Source organism: Carcharodon carcharias, chromosome 14, assembly GCF_017639515.1.
Source record: "Carcharodon carcharias isolate sCarCar2 chromosome 14, sCarCar2.pri, whole genome shotgun sequence".
In the NCBI taxonomy this organism is placed as follows: domain Eukaryota; kingdom Metazoa; phylum Chordata; class Chondrichthyes; order Lamniformes; family Lamnidae; genus Carcharodon; species Carcharodon carcharias.
The window spans coordinates 131,585,471-131,604,869 of record NC_054480.1 but is presented as its reverse complement, the minus strand read 5'-3'; the positions used below and the strand labels follow the sequence as shown (position 1 = coordinate 131,604,869).

General features: G+C 44.6%; 1 protein-coding gene across 1 annotated transcript in view; it reads right to left on the bottom strand.

Moving 5' to 3' along the window:
* Positions 1-19,399, bottom strand: part of LOC121286867 (CUGBP Elav-like family member 4) — a 422,600-nt gene that overhangs the window by 374,487 nt on the left and 28,714 nt on the right. Inside the window, exon 2 of the mRNA XM_041204044.1 lies at positions 10,307-10,389. Coding sequence (XP_041059978.1) covers positions 10,307-10,389 — 83 coding nt within the window. The remainder of the gene's footprint in view (positions 1-10,306; positions 10,390-19,399) is intronic.

Sequence of the window (19,399 nt, the reverse complement as noted above, 5' to 3'; positions counted from 1 at the left end):
GATACAGTGTTAGGATCAACCACTCCCAAATCAGTTATAGCACCGTCAGATGACTAATGACTAATACATTGCCCGGTCTCAGACAAAATGTCCCTCCTCCGCCAGAGTGAAGTTATTGTTTAAGTTGAAGATAATGTGGTGCAGTGTGAACATGCAACCTGCCAGAAACACTTCACTTTAGATCCCAACAGCCAGGAAAAGGATTTTCATCCCCCAGTGTGAACTGCATTGAAATCAAATCCTAGAAGTAAAAGGGCAGATGACAAACATATTGCACCATTCACAGCACAGCTTTTTTTCAAAAAAAGAGAAAAGGACTTTTAAAAGTTCGAATGAACTCTACCAACATTTTTGTTTATTTCTAGCTATTACATTTTTGAAGAAATGTAATATAAATAGTGAGTGAAGATGTCATCCATGGAGTCTTGTGTAGGAGTTGCTAAGTCCAGTACATTGAAAAAAAAAATTATGAGTAAAGATGGTTATTAACCTGCTGAGCTTCTGCAATTGCATCATGTTTTTAATCTATTAAATTATCTCTGTTAAATAGTCAACCATCATAAGTCTCCCAGACCCATTTCTCCCAATGCTGTCACCAGCATTCACTGTTTAAGGAGCAATATCTCATTTTAAAGTTAACCAAAGATGCTAAACAAAATCATTTGTTTAATTTCTTTTTCTTCCAGTTTCTTTTCCTTTGACAGCACAGTTGTTCAGCTTAGATGAAGCTGGAACATCAGTTCTACAGTCGAATGTTTATTAGCACCCATAATGAAAAGGAATACCAGCTGTGGCTCAGTTGGTAGCAGTCTCACCTCTTGAGTCAGAAGATTGTGGGTTCAAATCCCACTCCAGAAACTTAAGAGAAAAAAAATCTAGGTTACACTCCAGTGCAGCATTGTAGGAATGCAGCACCAGTGTCTTTTGGCTGAGCTGTTAAACCAAGAGATGTCTGCTCTCTCAGGTGGATGCAAAAGAACCCTTTGACACTATTTCAAAGAACAGGGGAGCTAACCCTTGTTTCCTGGCCAATATTTATCCCTCAGTCAACATCACAAAAACAGATTATCTGGTCATTATGATATTGTTGTTTGTGGGAGCTTGCAGTGCACAAACTGGCTGCATTACAACAATGACTACATTTCAAAAGTACTTAATTGGCTGTAAAGTGCTTTGGTTCATGCTTAAATCATGAAAGGCTATATAAATGCAAATCCTTCCTTTCCTTTTAATGCTTTAGTTGATATGCAGCTCAGCAAAATAATTGAAGTTTCATAGGAAACAACAGCACACATTAGTGTTGGGATCAGCAACGTCATGTATGTCAGGACATTCAAAATTCTTGGCATATAATGAATTACTTTAAAGTGCAGTTGTTATGAATGTGAACATGACAACTCTTATAGCGCACAGCAAGGTGCAGCAAACAGCAATTAAATAATTGAACAGTTAACAACAACAACTTGTATTTATATAGCTTTTTTAACATATTGGACAGACTGGGCTTGCTTCCACTGGAGTTTAGAAGAGGGGTGATTTCATTGAAGTATACAAGATCCTGAACAGAATAGAATTAGAGGCTGCTCTTATAGGACAGGAATGAGGAGAATTTTTTTCTCTCAGACAATTGTGCGACTTTGCAATTCTCTGCCTCAGAAGGTGGTGGAGGCGGGGTCAGTGAATATTTTTAAAGGCAGAGGTAGATAGATTCTTGTTAGGCAAGGGAATCAAAGGTTTTCAGGGGTAGATGGGAATGTGGAATTCAAAACACAAGCAGATCAACCATCATCTTATTAAATAGCAGAGCAAGCTAGAGTGGTCAAATGGCCTACTCCTGTTCCAATTTTTTACTTCTACTTCACGGGAGCTTTATCAAACAAAATTTAACAGCTAGCCACACGAGGACGGGTGATTTAGCAGAAGAACCAAAAGCAACATATGAAGACTATTTTTTAAATCTACAAGGTGCTGTCTGTAAGGGCAGTGGACATGGACACAACAGTAACTTGCAAAAGAAAATTGGGTAAATATTTGAATGGAAAACATTTACATGGCTATGGGAAAAGAGCAGGGTGTAGTGGGACTAATTGGGTAGCTCTTTCAAAGAGCCAGCACAGACATGATGGACTGAATGGCCTCCTCAAGGGGTGTACGATTCTATGAAGTGGTCGGAATGTGTTTCAGTGAAATGCAGACACATCATTTATAATCACATGGCAGTTTGAGAATCTAGAAGTGTTCCCTTATAGGAAAAGGGCAGAGAAATGGGATTGAGGTTGTAGGGTTAGCATGGCATAGGCATGATGGGCTGAATGGTCTTCTCTGCTGTAATTTGTATGATTCTAAAAACACTAATATGTGCTATAACAATGCTGTAATTAGGCAACTGGTTAGATCCATGGCAAAGCCAATCAGTATACAACAAAAAATTGTAAGTGTATTTATAATGCTATGATTCTAGCTTGAACAATATAATTAGAAAATGTTAGACTTGTTTACATCTGTAAGTCAGTTTACAAGAAGGAAGTTGTGAGCATTAGGTTTAAGTAATGCTCTTTTCAATCATAATAAATCTCATTGTTTTTCATTTATCACTCCATTATTGAGAACCTTATAAACAATATAATACAAGAACATCATTTGGTTGGGTTTAATGAGCATATCATTAATGATTATTGAGCAGCTTTATGCTGCTGGGCTGAGTAATTCCTTGGACCCATTTAATGGTGTCAACATTCACTGCTTGTACAACAAAAATAAAATAATATATAGAGAAATACACAATGTTATTAAAGTTAAATTCCTGTACTTTCAGTTGCTTGGTTCCTTAAAGAGAACTGATGCTGAGACTCATTTTGTATGTCCCAGAATAGCACTGGCTTTAAAAAGGAAATCAGTATTCAATGCCACTGAGATAAAGGGACGTAAAGATTCCTGTGCTTGTTTATCCGTGAGCAGTATGTCACTCACGTGAGTATGACTCATGGGCACCACAATCTGTCAACAGCCTGTAGGCTCAGTCATGCCCACATAGCCTAGCGACAGCTGTTTGCACACAGTGGGTGCCAACTAAACATGCATTCCTGATCCTCACAGAATGGCAAAGTACCCAAAGCCCCCGTCCCATTCCCTCCTGCAGAATTCCAATCATAAAATTATCCCATTTTTAAATTCCCTGCACATTAAACAAGGCTCATCCACCACTCAATTTTACCCAAAAACAACCACTCATTTTAGACACCTAATTATTCTCTGCATAAAATATATTTTCATCAAGAGTTTTCTGCTGGCATTGAGAGTGAGCTGTTCGGCCACTGATTAAACGCATCACTGAGATCAGCAATCCACTGCCTTCAATTTTGAAAACGTCAATACAATCAGAATCCTCATCTAAAATCTATTTCTTTCTTAAAAGCAACAAACTTTTAGTTTTCAAGATTAATCTGCCTACAAAGGGATTGTCTTCATGGCAGCATGTTAAGACAATTGTGGGTTATTTTTTGGCAAGTAGCCATGTCGACTCTTTATTTGTTTATCAACAAATGCAATAAATGGGTTCCCAAGCATTTCCACATGAAGATGCTGCCCTTCTAAAGTAAGGAATACCCCAGAGGAGTGCCTACTTCTACTTAACGGGACTTTCTGTTAACAGCAAGGAGTTTGGCAGTTTTCCCACTGACCAAAGACTCACTTCGCTACACAGACAAAGAATTGAAGCGAAGGGCTTTCCTTGGTGCTGCACGTATTGATTTCGTCTACAGTGGGTAACACGGTTGAGGTAGATTTTCCTCAGACTGTTAACCTGAGCATAACAGTTGTTGTGAAAGTGAGGCAGGTTTCCCATTTTATTCTCAGACAGATGCTTGCAGTCATATCAGTGACCGAAAGGAGACTAGTTTCCCACGTCTGAAGTATGACAACAACAACTTAAATGGTGCCTCAATTTTAAAATTCTCATCATTTATTCAAATCTTCAAGATGATAGAACAATGTATATTTCCAAAAGCTGCAAAGGGCATTTCATAGCCTCTAGGGTTGATTTATATGGCAGTGTCCTAGAATACTTATAAGAAATAATTAAAGGACATTTTGAGAGTCCCTTCAGACACCTGAATAAAACTTTCTGAGATGATCCTCCATAATGGGAGGAAGAAGTTTAAAAAACACCCTTCATCTTTCATAGGCTAAGAACTGGCTTCAAAATGTGGCAATGCTAGATGCTAAACATTTAAGAGGCAGAGCTTGGGTGATCAAAACACTTGTTTATAAAGGTGTATTGTTTTAGATGTTAGGCGCATGGGTGATGAAAGAAGAAAAAAGGCTTGCATTTATATAGCACCTCTCACAGCCACCTGAGGTCCCAAAGCACATTACAGCTAACAAAGTACTTTTGAAGTGTAGTCACTGTTGTGATGTAGGAAATGTGGTAGCCAATTCATGCACAGCAAGGTCCCACAAACAGCCATGCAATAATGATCAGATAATCTGTTTTTGTGATGTCGATGGGGGGGATAAATATCAGCCAGAATACCAGGAAAACTCTCCTGCTGTTCTTCGAAATAGTGTCATGGGATCTTTTGCATTCACCTGAGAGGGCAGACAAGGCCTTGGTTTAATGTCTTATCTGAAAAATTGCACCTTCAACAGTGCAGCACTCCCTCAGTACTGCACGGGAGTGTCAGACTTGATTGCTGCACTCAAGTCTGAGAGAAATTCAAAAGCAAGTGTGTGACCAACACAGCTGGCCGTCTGTGAGAGAACATTTCATGGTCCAAATCCCAGGCCTGCCTGTTACTATGATTAGTCAGTTTTCTGCCAGCCTGCTTGATACATTGCCTGGGGTAAGAGGGCAGAAGAGGGAAAGAAAAAATATTCATTGCCAATTTTGGGGAGGCGGTGGCATAGTGGTATTGTTGCTGGATTAGTAATCCAGAACAACAGGGTAATATCCTGGGGACCTGGGTTTGAATCTCACCACAGCAGATGGTGAAATTTGAATTCAATAAAAAAAAGACTGGAATTAAAAGTCTGATGATGACCATGAAACCATTGTCAATTGTCGTAAAAACCCATCTGGTTCACTAATGCCATTAGGGAAGGAAATCTGTCATCCTCACCTGTTCTGGCCTACATGTGATTCCAGACCCACAGGAATGTGGTTGACTCTTAAATGCCCTCTGAAATGGCCTAACAAGCCACCCAGTTCTCAAGAGCAATTAGAGATGTGCAATAAAATGCTGGCCTAGCCAGTGATGCTCCCATCCCACGAACAAATTTTTTAAAACATTTTGCCTCATGACAAGTGGAACAGTGATTTTGAAAAACAAGAAGGACACACCATGTCCACTGGCCTTTGTAAAGAGCAGAGATGGGTTAAGGTTTCAAGTGCTGACAATGGGTCAACACCCGAAAATGTCTGTTACCAACATTTGAAGCCTCCTCCTCCCGTCGCAAGCGGGCAAGTCTGAGACAACCAATAAACATAAGAAAACATGAAATGACGAAAGATCATTCAGCCTATCAAGTTTATTCCTTCCACAGACAAGGGGCAATCATGTACCCGCGCCAGTAAAGTTTCGTCCACAATTATTCAAGCTAAACTCCAGAATATCTGTTTACCCTACAATAATAATCTTGGTCACTTACTTTTCCTGGGCAAGGCAATTCCATGGTGCCAGGAGGTCAGACACCACCATATTCCACACAACATTCCATGACTTTATTTCAGTGAGACTGACACACTGAAATAACTCTGGGCCATAAATTGGTACAGGCCTGCATTAGGACCCAAAGCTGGAAATATGCTGAGAATACACAAACCAGATGCCAAAGTCCAAGGTGTGGCCAAAATTGGGCCTTGGACCTCTTCAGCATAACTCCAGCAAGTTGCGGAGGTTAATTGGGAATCCAGAGGAAGCTCACTGACTGGTTCCCTGCCCAAGTTTTGCCTGGCATGATGGCAGCAGACTTCAGCTCAGCCCTGGGAGCTAAGGATAGGGGAATGGAAGGAATGGGGTGGCAGGTGAGCATAGTCCAACAGAGACCCTCAAGGGGTGCTATGAAGCCAGTAGTGGCAAAGAAGTGTTAGTCCTCTCATTGGCATATGCAAGGAGCCTAATGCCTGTTTAAGGTGGCAGCACGAGACAAAATGGCATCCAACGTATTTCATCCCGGGGGGGTGTGCGGTGCAGGGGGGGGTGAATTATGACACAGCTCCCATTTCACAACTGTAATATAGGCATAAGTCCCAATATCTCCAGTGTCAGAGGAGCCCACAATAACAGAATCACCCAAGCTCCTTATATTAAATTAAAATAAAGCTGTCTATATGCTTAATAAAGTTAATTATTTTCTTCCTCTCACCTCCATCGAAGGTTTTGAGTCCCTGCTTGGTTGATGAACACTTTTCTCCCATATATCATCTAATTGGCCACTCAATGGTATTAGCAAGATGCCTGGCCAGAGTAAGCATAACAGGCCACACACATGCACACACAATTAGGAATAAGAACACAGGTGAACTTTTCCTAACATGCTGATGGTCAATTGTAGAATCACAGCCTGGTTGACAACAGCTAATTTGGCATGAACTGGAGATGAAACCTTGGACCTCTGTGGTCTGTATAGATCAATCTACTGATCCATTGGGGAGCGCACTTTGGTAAATTGACAGCAGAGGAGGACATTGTATTAACAACATTGACAGAGCAATTTGAAAATTTTTAATTGTTAATCACCATGTTGGGAATGTTTTTATGCAAGACTGCTACTAATTGAATGCTGGAAAAAGATAAGGAAGACTTAACACACCTTTAGGATTTCCCAAAGGACTTTACAGCCAATGAAGTGTAGTCACTACTGTAATGCAGAAATCACAACAGCCAATTTGCACACAGCGAGCTCCCACAAGCAACTATGACCAGATTATTTCCTTTTTGGGGCAGAATTTTACGTTGCCCCAACCAGCAGGTACATAGGCGTGGGGAGGGCTGTAAATTCGTTGAGTGGCCTTCCCACTGGGCTCCCAACCACTCTGACCTCTCCACAATTTTACCGAAGGACAGGCAAGGCCTAGGGCAGCCAGTCAGCCTGCCCTTGCCCCAATTGAGGCCTTTAAGAGGCCAACTAATGGCCACTTAAGGGCCATTTCCTACCCAGTTTCAATTTCCAGGCCCGGCGGGAGAAAATCAGGGGCTGGGAGAAGCCCAGAAGGTGACCCTGCTCAGGTCTCAGATGGTGGTGGTGGTTGGGAGGGGGGTGGGGGGGAGGAGTGGAGGTGGGCGGGTGTGGGGGTGCCTCCATCGACAGCATCCTTCCAACATCGGGTGCACCCCCCTCCCTCCCTCCCTCCGAGAATCTCTAGCCCCTATGGATGCTCCCTCCCCTGCTGGCCTCTCCACCAATTCCCCCACACCGCCCCATTCTACCCAACTTCCCAGGCCTTACCTCCCTTCCCCGTCCTGAGACCCCCACACTTAACCTGGTCCTGGACCTCCGGCACTTAGGCTCTGGGGATTGTTTTCAGTCCCGTTCCTCTCCACTGCAGCTTCTGGCAATGCTGCGATTAGAGAGTTGCCAGCCAATCAGATCGGCCGGCAGCTCTCGGAGGTGAGACTTTCTCCTGACTGAGGGGCTGAAGTCCCTCCTCCAGCCAATTAACACTCTTTGGAGTGCTAATTAGCTGCGGGGCAGCCAGTATTGGCAGTGATGTGTTCGCTGCTGACTCCTTGGATGGTGGGAAGGGAAACCCTGCCATCCTAAAAACGTTGGCCTAGGTGTTGGTTGAGGCATAAATATCGGCAGGAGTCTGGGAAGAACACCCCTGCTCTTCTTTGAAATATGGCCCTGGGATCTTTTATGTCCTGGGACCTCGGTTTAACACCTCAACCAAAAGGTGGCACCTTTGACAGGGCAAAGCTCTCTCAGTATTGTGCTGGAGTGTCAGCCTAGATATGTTTAGGTCTCTAGTGTAGCACTCAAACCCACAAATTTCTGAGCCACAGCTGAAGGGTTTGGTAGTGCCAGAGCATTGGCAATGGAGATAGTGGAGAAATCACAGAACTTCACAGTTTATTTTTTAAGAGAAACACTTAGCAAGCACAACAGTGAAAGACATCTATCTATTATGTTACCGACAGACTGTAAGCACAGGTTCTATCATTGCAATATGAGATATACAGTCTTCTAGATATGCCACAGATAGGGTTTTGAATCACAAAGTAAACTTCTATCCATTGTTATTGACTGGGGGGTGGGGGAGGAGACAATGGTAATGTCACTGGACTAGTAATCCAGAGGTCCAGGTTAATGCTCTGGGAGCAAGTATTCAAATCCCACCATGGCAGCTGGTGGGATTTAAATTCAATTAATAATCTGGAATTGAAAAGCTAGTCTCAGTAATTGTGGCCATGAATCGATTGTCATAATCTGCTGCTCCTCCTACATGTTGACTGTAGTGTGGCAAGCCACTCTGTTCCAGAGCAATGGGCAACAAATGCTGGCCTGGCCAGCAACCCCCACATCCCATGAAAAATAAAATAACCAACAACACTTACATTTATATAGACCTTTTAACACGACAGTGTGAGAAGCTTGCTATCAGACAAAACTTGACACTGAGCCATATATGGAGATATTAGGACAGATGGCCAAAAGTTTGGTCAAAGAGGGAGGTTTTAAGGAGCAAGTTAAGGAGATTGAGAGAGGCAGAGAGGAATTCCAATGTTCAGCTCCTCAGCAGCAGAAACCGACCCCTTTCCTTTTGCAGGCAACTGCTTTTCCAGCCCCAGTTTGCACTGCGATCATAGTAGATTATGATGCAGTTTCAGTACTCGACTGTTTTCTAAGGCTGGCGTGAACAGTAGGAACAGGGGTTGATACATGTTTATAACCCATTATTCCACTATGTAGCATCCCAGTACACAAATTACCAAGCCACTGATTAGCAGGATTCGATTCTGTGTGAAATCTAACCTAGTTAAATCTGTTCGGAAAAGGTGAAACTTGATAGACAGCAGTTAAAAAAAAAAGCAACTTACAGAGGACAGATTAAAAAAAGGTTTGCACATATACAGCACAGTTTACGTATCATTCAGAATCGTCAAGACGAACTTCACAAACAGCAAACTGCTTTGAAATATGACCCAACTGTTATGTTGGATATGCCAGCCCTTTTGCACATAGCAAGATCCCACAAACAGGTAACCGATTAATCTGGATGTTTTGGTCACGTCAAAATGCTGACCAGGACCCCAAGCGAAATGCCTGCGCATGCCCTTTAAAAATCAACCAGGATAGGCAGACAGTTCCTTGGTTTAATGTCTTGTCCAAAGGATGGAATGTTGACAGTGCAGCACTCCCCCAGTACCCCGCTGGAGTGTCATTCTAGCTTGTGAGCTGAATCTCTAGGTTTCTCATTACAAAGAGACAAAAAACACTTGTGGCCTTATCACTTTGTCCAAACAATGTGCACAATGAATTATTTTGGAATTGCAACAACTAATTAAGAACATAAGGGATAGGAGCAGGAGGAGGCCATTCGGCCTCTCGAGCCTACTCTGCCATTTAGTACAATCATGGCCAACCTGATCCGGGCCTCAACTCCACTTTCCTACCTGTTCCCCATGACCCTAGAGTCCCCTGTAGTTCAAAAAGCTATCCATCTCGGCCTTATGTATAATCAGTGATTCAACCTCCATAGCTCTCTGGGGTCGAGAATTCCAAAGATTCACAACCCACTGAGAGAAGAAATTCCTCCATCATCTCAGTCTTAAATGGTTACATCAGAAAAGTGTATATATTTAAGGTAAAATAAAGATTGGTTTGTTTTTACTACAGAAAGGATGCATGGGACCATAGGGATGCAGATCCAGCCATCTACTGACTATGGGTTGGAGTTGGAATTGAACCATAAACAAGCAAGGAGACCAGTCCTTATATTTTTGAGCAAATGATGCTAAATTGGTCTTAAATTGGTTGCACTGAAAAGTTGCAATGCCAATAAAAAAGCAAAAGCAGTTGGGCCTCAAAACAGCCCTTTAATCATAATCTCCTGCAGTTACCCAGACTAAAATTATCCCTGAGGGACATCTACTTTACATTAATTACAATGAAGCCTCCAGGAAAATACATATTCAAGCCACACTCCGCTGTAAACAAGTGATGGAGCTGGTTAAGGTCTGTTAACCTACAAGCTGGTTTACAAAAAAAGGAGTGTCAGAATCTGGTTTAGACAGCAAAACAAACAAACAGCAGCAAAAAGAAGAGAGAGATAATATAAATCTATTCTCCAACATGGCACACTTACCCCGGGCAGTGTCTTCTGTTCATGTAATGCATTCTGCGCCTTGATAGCAGATTCTCTTGCACAGTATGTAAGGAAGGCACAACCTAGAGAAACAGAAATATGGTATGAAAAAAAAATAAAGTCATCAAACTGGAATTTCATTCCATATGACCCCAAAGTTTAAAAATACATGAAAAGGGGTGAGGGAAGACCACCAGGCCCCAACATAAGATGGTGCAACCTCATATGACCCCCCTCACCTTTCCCCAAACGTGTGTAATCCCAACTCCTAGGAGAGGCAAAAAGCAACCTCATTACAGGAAACAAAAATTCTGGGAATTTTGTCCCTAACTCCCTAAGGCAAAGAAGCATTCTCCACAATGCCACCGGTAGGCCTCATCCATTACTTGGCATAATTTCACTAATCCAACAGCCCCGTCCCAATTTTTATTTCAGAAATATAGTCACAAACATTTCCATCTACCCACATTTCAACTACAAGGGTCATGGAAGAGAGTTCCAAAGAATGTTGATTTTATTCATTTGAGGAGACAAAAAATACTCCACAGGCCTTCCCACCCTAGAATTTCACAATTCCATATACTTCAGAGTCTTAGATATGCTGCATATTACACCTTGAGTCATCTAGAATGCTACATGTGTCCCAGGAACTAAACCTCCCCCCCCCCCACCCACTCCCAACCTTGTCCTTCCTGTATCATTCCACTTTGTTACGATCCCAGCTGCTAACATTGGACAAGTCAGATCCCAGAGTAAACCTGGCTTTACAGATCCTAACATTTTTTTAGAAATCATGGAGCAAAGATACTAAACAAATTCACAGGAGTCTGCTGGTGAACTTTTAATAGAAAGAATGAAATGTGTATTAAAACAAAAAATAATTTATTAAAGCAATAAAAATGAACTATATTACACCAGAAAAATGGTTGGAAAGATCTCAGTACAAAACCATGAATTCAAATTCCCATTATCCTTTTATCGCAGCAATATCTTTGCAGACATGTAAACCAGTGATGAGTTACCACTAGCTTGACACAAAGGCTTCTCGCTTGGGACTGGCATTGTTGCACATGGTTTTCTTTTGGTGAATTCCTGAGCATTCACTTGATGTTTCTCACCCAACTTGTATCTCTCCCTGAGATACCCAAAAGCCATACTCCAAACTCACTGTTTCTTCAACTGCAGAGCAGACAAATGAGTTCCTGAAACCCAGTCTTCTGTAGCACCTCTGCTAAACTGATCACTTGACTGCACCCTATAACTGATTATTCAGTTAACTACTGTCCCAATAGCCTTGTAGCTTTACTTTTCAGAGAGCTTAAACCCTGTCTTCCCTTTCTGGTACACACAGTGAACCCATCCTCTCTCAACTCCTGTCTTTTTTTCCTGTCTCTGTGTCACTGTTGCTAGGCAACAGTAAAGTTTTTCTACTTCCTGCTTTGTTTCCAAAATCACTGAACTTCAACCCTTTCACCCCATCCCCTTTACTTCAGGGGTTGTAAGACCTCATTAAAAATAAAGAAAAAAACCCAAAAGACCTGAAACTTTTCAGTGACAAGTCGACCCAAACACCCAGGCACCAAGGTTCATAAACAAAACCTAAGTGAAACTGAAACTATTTTTATCTTTCTTAACATAAATTTAACTTCAAATTATATGTTGTTCATAACAACTGTGCCTCTGCAAGTGTTCAGCCTTGACTCAGTTGCAGGGCTCTGGCCTCTTTAATTAGAAGGTTATGGATTCAAGCCCAACTCCAGAGACTCTAGCACATGATCTGGACTGACACTCCAGTGCAGTACTGAGTGAGTGAATTCTGCACAGTTAGATATGCCTTCTTTTGGATGAGATGTTAAACTAAGGCCCTGCTTGCAAAGGTGGACGTTAAAGATCCCATGGTATCAACTGAAGAATAGATGGGCAGTTGTCTGGTCAACATCCAGTAGTGAGCCAACACCTAAAATGGATGATCTAGTCACTTATTTCATCATTGGGCATTGCCATACATATATTGGTTGTCATATTTCCCTACATTCCTTACTCGATATTGACATATACACACGTTGTAACTAAGATTAAAGAGGCCATCATTTAGGACTAAGATGAAGAGTAATTTATTCACTCAAAGGATTATGAATCTTTTGAATTCTCTACTTCAGTGGGCACTGGATGCTCAGTCATTGAATATATTCAAGACTGAGATCAAAAGATTTTTGGGTACTAACAGATTCAAAGGATATGGCGATAGGAGGGAAATTGGAGTTGAAGTAGAAGGTCAGTCATGATCTTACTGAGTGCAGGTGAATACTCAAGGGGTTTACGACCATTCTTGCTCCTTCTTCTTAGGTTGTTATGTTCAAGCAATGGCTGCTGGATGGCAATCCTGACCAATTTTCCCCCCTTCAAGGTCTGGGATACTGATTTCAGTGTCCAGGACCAGGGACCTTCCTTGCCTCTATGAACCAGTCCACAATGCTGAGTTACTGGGGGTACTGTCTCATGGTTACTCCAAAGTTATTACCTACATAAAGACAGCCAGAAGTGTGTTTATTACAGAAAATAGTGGTTAGCTACTAGGTGCAATACAAGAACTTAGTTGGCTGGTGCTAAGCTTTGGACTTGGAGAACAGAAGGCTAACGGTGAGTTATATGCAGGAATTGAGAGAACTGCCAGTGAATTATACACAGGGCATTAGAGAACTGGCATTGAATTAGATGCAGGGCAATTGCAAACTGGCAGTGAGTCATACACAGGGTATTAGGGAACTGGCAATGAGTTATACACAGGGCGTTAAGCAAACTGGCAACAAGTTATACAAAGGGTATTAGAGAACTGGCAGAGAGTTACACACAGGGCATTAGACAGCTGGCAATCAGTTGCACAGGCACTTGATGGCTGGTAGCGTATTATATGTAGAACAACAGATGGTTGGCAGTGAGTCATGCACAGGGCATTGGATAGTTGGCAATGAGTTACACAGGGCAAGAGAGTTATACACAAGACACCAGATGGCTCGCGGTGTGTTACACACAGGGCACCAGATGCTGCCACTGACTTATATACAGTGCAGTAGATGTTTGTTAGTCTGTAATGCACAGGTCACCAGAGTCTGGTAATGAGTTACACACAGGACACCAACTACAGAGGGGAACAGAGAACTGGCAGTGAATTACTCACAGGGTACCAGACAGTTTGCATTGTGAATCATGAGGGACACCAGACAGTTGGCATTGAGTTACACACAGGACACCAGATGGTTGGCAACAACTTATATCAAGAATAGCTGATGACTGGCACTGCATTATATCATTATATTAGGATAACAGGGAGAAAAAGGCATGGAATTCATACCTAGAACAAACTCTCCTTTGACACCCCCTGAATTTAAACATTAAACTCCAATCAGCTATTTGTGATGTTTAATATGTTGCCAGTAAGTGGCAGAGGAGGTGGAACAACAAAAGCCATAAGGTAATAAAGCTGATGCATTCTTTTCTTTTGATCAGCTCATTACCTGGCACGTGCAGAAACCCATTGCCACCAAGGAGAAATCCACACAAGGAGAGTTTCTGCTTGTTCGACGCAGAGTGCACACTCTCTCTCTCTCCCTCCCATAGGGAAACAGTACACTTACCAAAGCCCAGGGAGCTTATGTACATGTCAACAGCAGTCATGTTTAGAGGCTCCCAGGAGGTGTAGAGGTATTGTTGGGGTCTAACCAGCTAAAGCTGCGCAGCCTAAGAACCCCAATAAGCTTCCCACCATTCATCCAGCCAAGAACAGCTCTACCCCATGGAGCGTTGACTGATGCGAGCTATCTACAGTTGAGTAGGAAGAATCAAGTCTAGCCCCAGTTACAGTTGCAACCCACTAAGGTCCTATTAATGAGCCTGACTGGTTAGTCACTCATTAACAGCCACCTGAATTACTGCAGGCCTTCCTGGTTTGGCTCATGTGTCAGTGCTGATAGTAAGAGTAATATTTCTCTCCCAACTGTAGACTATCTCGCAGGGACCAACACACTTTCCTATAATACAGGCACAAGAGAGTGCAACAGAGTTTTTAAATCAATAGAATTGGACCAGTTTTAAGATTTAATCTTCAACCAAACTGGAACAAAATGCATCATGCAGCTAATTCTACTAGCAATCTCCGTTAGTGATAAATTGATCCTCTTTAGGGAGAAGGGGCGCTAGGGTTGGTGGGCGGAGGAGGTGGGGGGAGAACGAGTTGCACCACCGAAGCTGTGCTGACCTTTGAACCCTATTCCTCACCACAGCAGTCAAGTAATGACTATTAACTATGAAGCTGAACACTAATGAAGGTGGGCTATTAGACAAAGGTTATTGACCTTTCAACACAGTCAAATCACACTCTGAATGCTAATTCAAGATCTGCTTAATCCAGTGTGTCCAATACAAGGCACTGACTTAGCAAATGACAACCAGCTGTGTAATATAAGTGACAGTGGTTCATTTATCTTCCCCCAGCTTTTTTGCTCTCCTGCCCTGACGACACTAACGTGCTACAGTACAGTTCCATGGACACCAGGTACCTCACATGGGAGTCCAGGTAATGGGTGAAAGAGGTCGTTTGGCTGGAACCCAATGTGGTCTTCACCCATCATCCACACCCATGCATTTTTTACTCGAATTTTGGAATACAATAGTGATCAGGAGTGGGACATTCAGCTAATTTCTCCCTCTGTGGCCCAGAGCATTGAGGTTAATTGTGATACCCTCTACTCGTGCCCCAACTGAGATCAGATAAGGCAGCACAGACTTCAAATTCAACTTGGGGACCACTGATTTATATAGCTCACTTTCTAGCTCACGTCCTACAATCCTCTGACTCTGTCCTCCTGTGCATCCTCCCTCCCCATCATTCTACTTTCAGTGGCAGAATGTTTCACGCCATCTCAATCTTACTCTGAGAAGCTTCTTCCTCAAATCGCTCTGTCCTGCAACTTCTCTCCCCATCATTATCTGACTATTCAGCCATCTTTCCTAGCTCTTCTGCTCCAACTCCATGTTCACGCTCTCCTATATGAAGGAGACACTGTTTAAAATGCAAATTGTTGCTGTTCCACATTAGGCAAACAAATCAAGGAAAAATTTTCAAAAACAGTAATACTGGCACCAGTAATACTGGAGTTCCACTTTAGGGTATACAAGACCAGTCTAGACAAGTTTTACTGGTATCCTTCATTTCCAAGTTTTACTGGTTTTCCTTTTGGGTTTAACATCAATAGAGCAAAACGAATTTTTTTTTAAGATTTCAGATTTACCCAGAAGTTCAGTGACCAAAGGCACTGCCTATGCTGTGCAAGGGCAGGGTGAATTAAGCTGTTGGTTGCAGTGGCTGACTCCTTCCAAACCCACAACCTCCACCACCTCGAAGGACAAGGGCGGCAGATGGGAACACCACCACCTGGAAGTTCCCCTCCAAGCCAAACAACATCCTGACATAGAAATATATCACCGTTCCTTCACTGTCACTGGGTCAAAATCCTGGAACTCCTCTCCTAACAGCACTGTGGGTGCACCTACACCACAGAGACTGCAATGGTTCAAGAAGGCAGCTCACCACCACCTCCTTCTTAGGGATGGACAATAAATGCTGGCCTTGCCATTTCCCATGAACCAAGGCCGCACAGACAGACTGAAGGAAAGACTCAAGCACGTACCTGGAGGGATGGGGGGAGGGGGGATGGGGGGAGGGGGGAGGGGGAGGGGGAGGGGTTGCGATGAGGGAAGTGGCCACACACTTGAAAAAGCTTGTCAAAAGTGAGCATTTTTCTGCAGCTGAGACCTTCAGCTGCAGCTCCATTGACAGTCTTCGATTCAGGCCTCTCAAGCTTTTCTGCCCACTCAAGCAACACAAAAACATGAAAGTGCTACCAAATGCTCCAGAACGTTTCACCCCTCGGACTTAGACTGGGCGGCTGGGCAAGTTGTACAATCCCCTTGTGAAAGGTGGTCACGGCGCAGTCACTGGTGGAGGCGCTCACAGTCCCTTGCAATGTCTTTATTCAGGTTTGGACCAGTCTCCCTCATGGTTCAAGCTAACAGTGCAGCCTTGCAGTGTGGGTTAGGAGGATGTCTGTGCCTGAGCTGACAGCACAGCATGCAGTCCAGTGGGTGAAGCTGCTGCCAATCGGTCAAGTGGAGTGGGGCGGAGGTGGGTGGAGTTTCAGGCAGCCAATGAGCGCACTACACACTGGTCATCCAAGTGGTGGCCAGCACTCTCCAGCATGTGTGAAGGGGCCTTCAGACTTAATCAAGAGAGCTCTTAGGCCACCTAAGCTAACCCATGCATCTCTCTTTGATCCTGCAGGAGGAGAACATCAGGATCATGGAACCTGGTGATTTAGCACTATGCCGCATGGCCTACAGAGACCAGAGAAGAAGAAGAGTGTGGCAGAGGGGCCTGGCTGGGCAAAGGGAGGAGCACCTCTCTCATGATGAGGGGGCAGCAGGGCCTGATCCACAGTGAGCGTTGCTGGTAAGCGCTTCACTAGACCCAGGGCCTAAAGGTGGCACCTGTCATGCTTGCAGATGACTGAGAACCAGTGTTGTCGAAGACTGTGCACGTCCAGGGAACTGGTCGGTCACATATGCCACCTGCTGCAGGAGTTGGCGCCACGGGGACATGGAGGGCACTCATTGTCAGAGGCTGTGAAAGTGATTGGGTGCTCAATTTCTTTGCCATGGCTCCTTCCAAGGCTCCACAGGTGACCTGTGCGGGATCTCTTAAGCCTCCACACATAAGTGTATCCAGGAGATCACAGACGCCATCTTCACAAAGGCACAGAACTTTGTGCATTTCACCCAGGATCAGGAAAGCCAGGAAGCAAGAGCACTGAGATTTGCACAGACCTCAGGTTTTCCCACAGGAGCAGGGTGCCACTGACTGTGCTCACATGGTGCTTAGATCTCCATGGCAACAAGCAGTCAACAACGTCAACCACAAGGACTTCCACTCGCTGAACGTTCAGCTGGTGTGCAACCACCACAAACACATCCTGCAGGTCTGCCCATGATTCCCAGGGAGTGTCCACTACTCCTACATCCTTAGCATGTCTCAGATCCTTGACATCCCCCAGGGTCCAGAGAGGCTGCAAGGTTGGCTCCTTGGGGACAAGGGCTACCCACAGAGGACACAGCTGATGATGCCCATGCAGCGGCCTCAGACTGCAGCAGAGCAATGCTATATCGAGGTTCATGCCACGACCCAGACTTTGGTAGAGCAAACTATAGGCATTTTGAGAATAGGTTCCGGTGCCTTGACAGGTCTGGTGGAGCACAGCAATACAGTCCCCAGAGGTGTCACGCATCAGCGTTGTTTGCTGCGCATTCCTCTGCAGCGCCAGGTTGTGGAGATGTGGGGGCTGCATGTATTCTCCGATGAGAAGGACTTCAAAGGGGGTGACAGTGATGAGGTCTTTGAAGGTGAGGATGATGGCGACAAGGCCATCACACTGGCCAGACAAGGCAGGCGCGCTCAGGAGGCCCTCAAAGCCGCAGGATTCGTGGAGGATGATGACAAGATGCATTGAGGACAGTCCTGACATCCTCACCTTGCATCTGTGAACGTTTGACTCCTGTGCGGCTGATGGCAGCACACATACCCTCAGTGCTCAGGCTCATGTCATGGAGACACAGCGGAGACCCTAATACTTGCTCGTTTCCAGGAGGATGATGACGACATGCAGTGAGGACACTCCATAGATCTTCACATTGCCTCTGTGAATGTCTGACCCCTGACTGTCTGAGGGCAGCTCACTTACATTCTGTGATCAGGGTCATATCATCGAGATGCTTGAAATGCACCTGATTCTTTGTCAGCCTTCAGCACCTGACCCCTTCAGGAGCACAGCGTCACTGGTCACAGACGCTGAAGAGATGAAGGGGGGCCAGCCCCAGCTCAAAGGTACTGAGAGCACACAGGAGAGAATGACAGAACTCAGTTATGCCTGCCCACAACATTCTGGCAGCAATGACAAGCACCATGAGGAGCAGGCATCACTAATGTGTCCAGTGAGTGTGAAGCCAGACCATCACTCTGGTCTGATGTTTACACACTGCACAGGGAAGGAGCCCCAGACTGAAACATCTGCCTTTATCTTGTGTAGGAACCAAGGTTTCACATCTGAGTGACACAGACACTGCTCATCAGAACAAGGGACCACAGGCAAGGAGACATTCTTGGGAGTTTATTTACAATAGCGAACAGGATGTACACGTGATTAATACACATGTCCAGGCAATGCACCTACATCTTCTTAACCTTCCTAACCCTGCCACTATGCCTTGATGCTCCCCAGCCATCCACAGCAGAGATGGAGGCAGCCTGCTGACTGCTACGCCCTGTCTGCGATGACCTTGACGGGCATCCTCTGAAGGGCCGAGACCTGAAAGGATCCAGCCTGCTTTCGGGGTCCTGCTATGTGGCAGTGACACCCTCCTTGGCTGTGGAGCTGGAGCTGGGGGTCACAGGAAGAGGGGATTCAGGTTGGCCAGACACTCCAGGAGTCACCTGGGTGGATGGCACCTGCTGATCCTCCTCTCTATGGGTGCCCAAGAGTCCCTGGGTGACTCTTTGAGGAGAAGGGGAAGCTGGAGTGAAATCAAGCTGTCTTGCACCCCTCTCATCATGACACTGTTGCCAGCAATAGCGCCAGTGATGGAGTTCAGTCCGTGCAGCAGTGCAAAACTGATGTCCTGGACCAAGGTCTCCATGGTGGCCGCCATTGCAAGTATTGACCTCAGTGCATTGGCATGCTGGCGCCATCACCTCAGAAGGCAGACGGACTCCTCTATTGTGCCTTGCAATCTGAGGAGTGCAGCAGACATCGTTTCCTGATGTTCCCGAGCTTGCCTCTGCAACTCTAGCAACTGAGGTATGACCAGGCCCAGAGGATCCTCATCTGACTTGGACTCAGCAGATTTCTGGCTTCCAGCAGTTCTTCGAGTGCCAGAAACCTGGGAAGTCCCTGCCACCACCTTCTGTGGATCAGGCTGTGCGATGTGCTCAACACATTGTGACCCCAAGGCTACTCTAGAACTAAGTCCCACTGAGGTGTGTGTCTC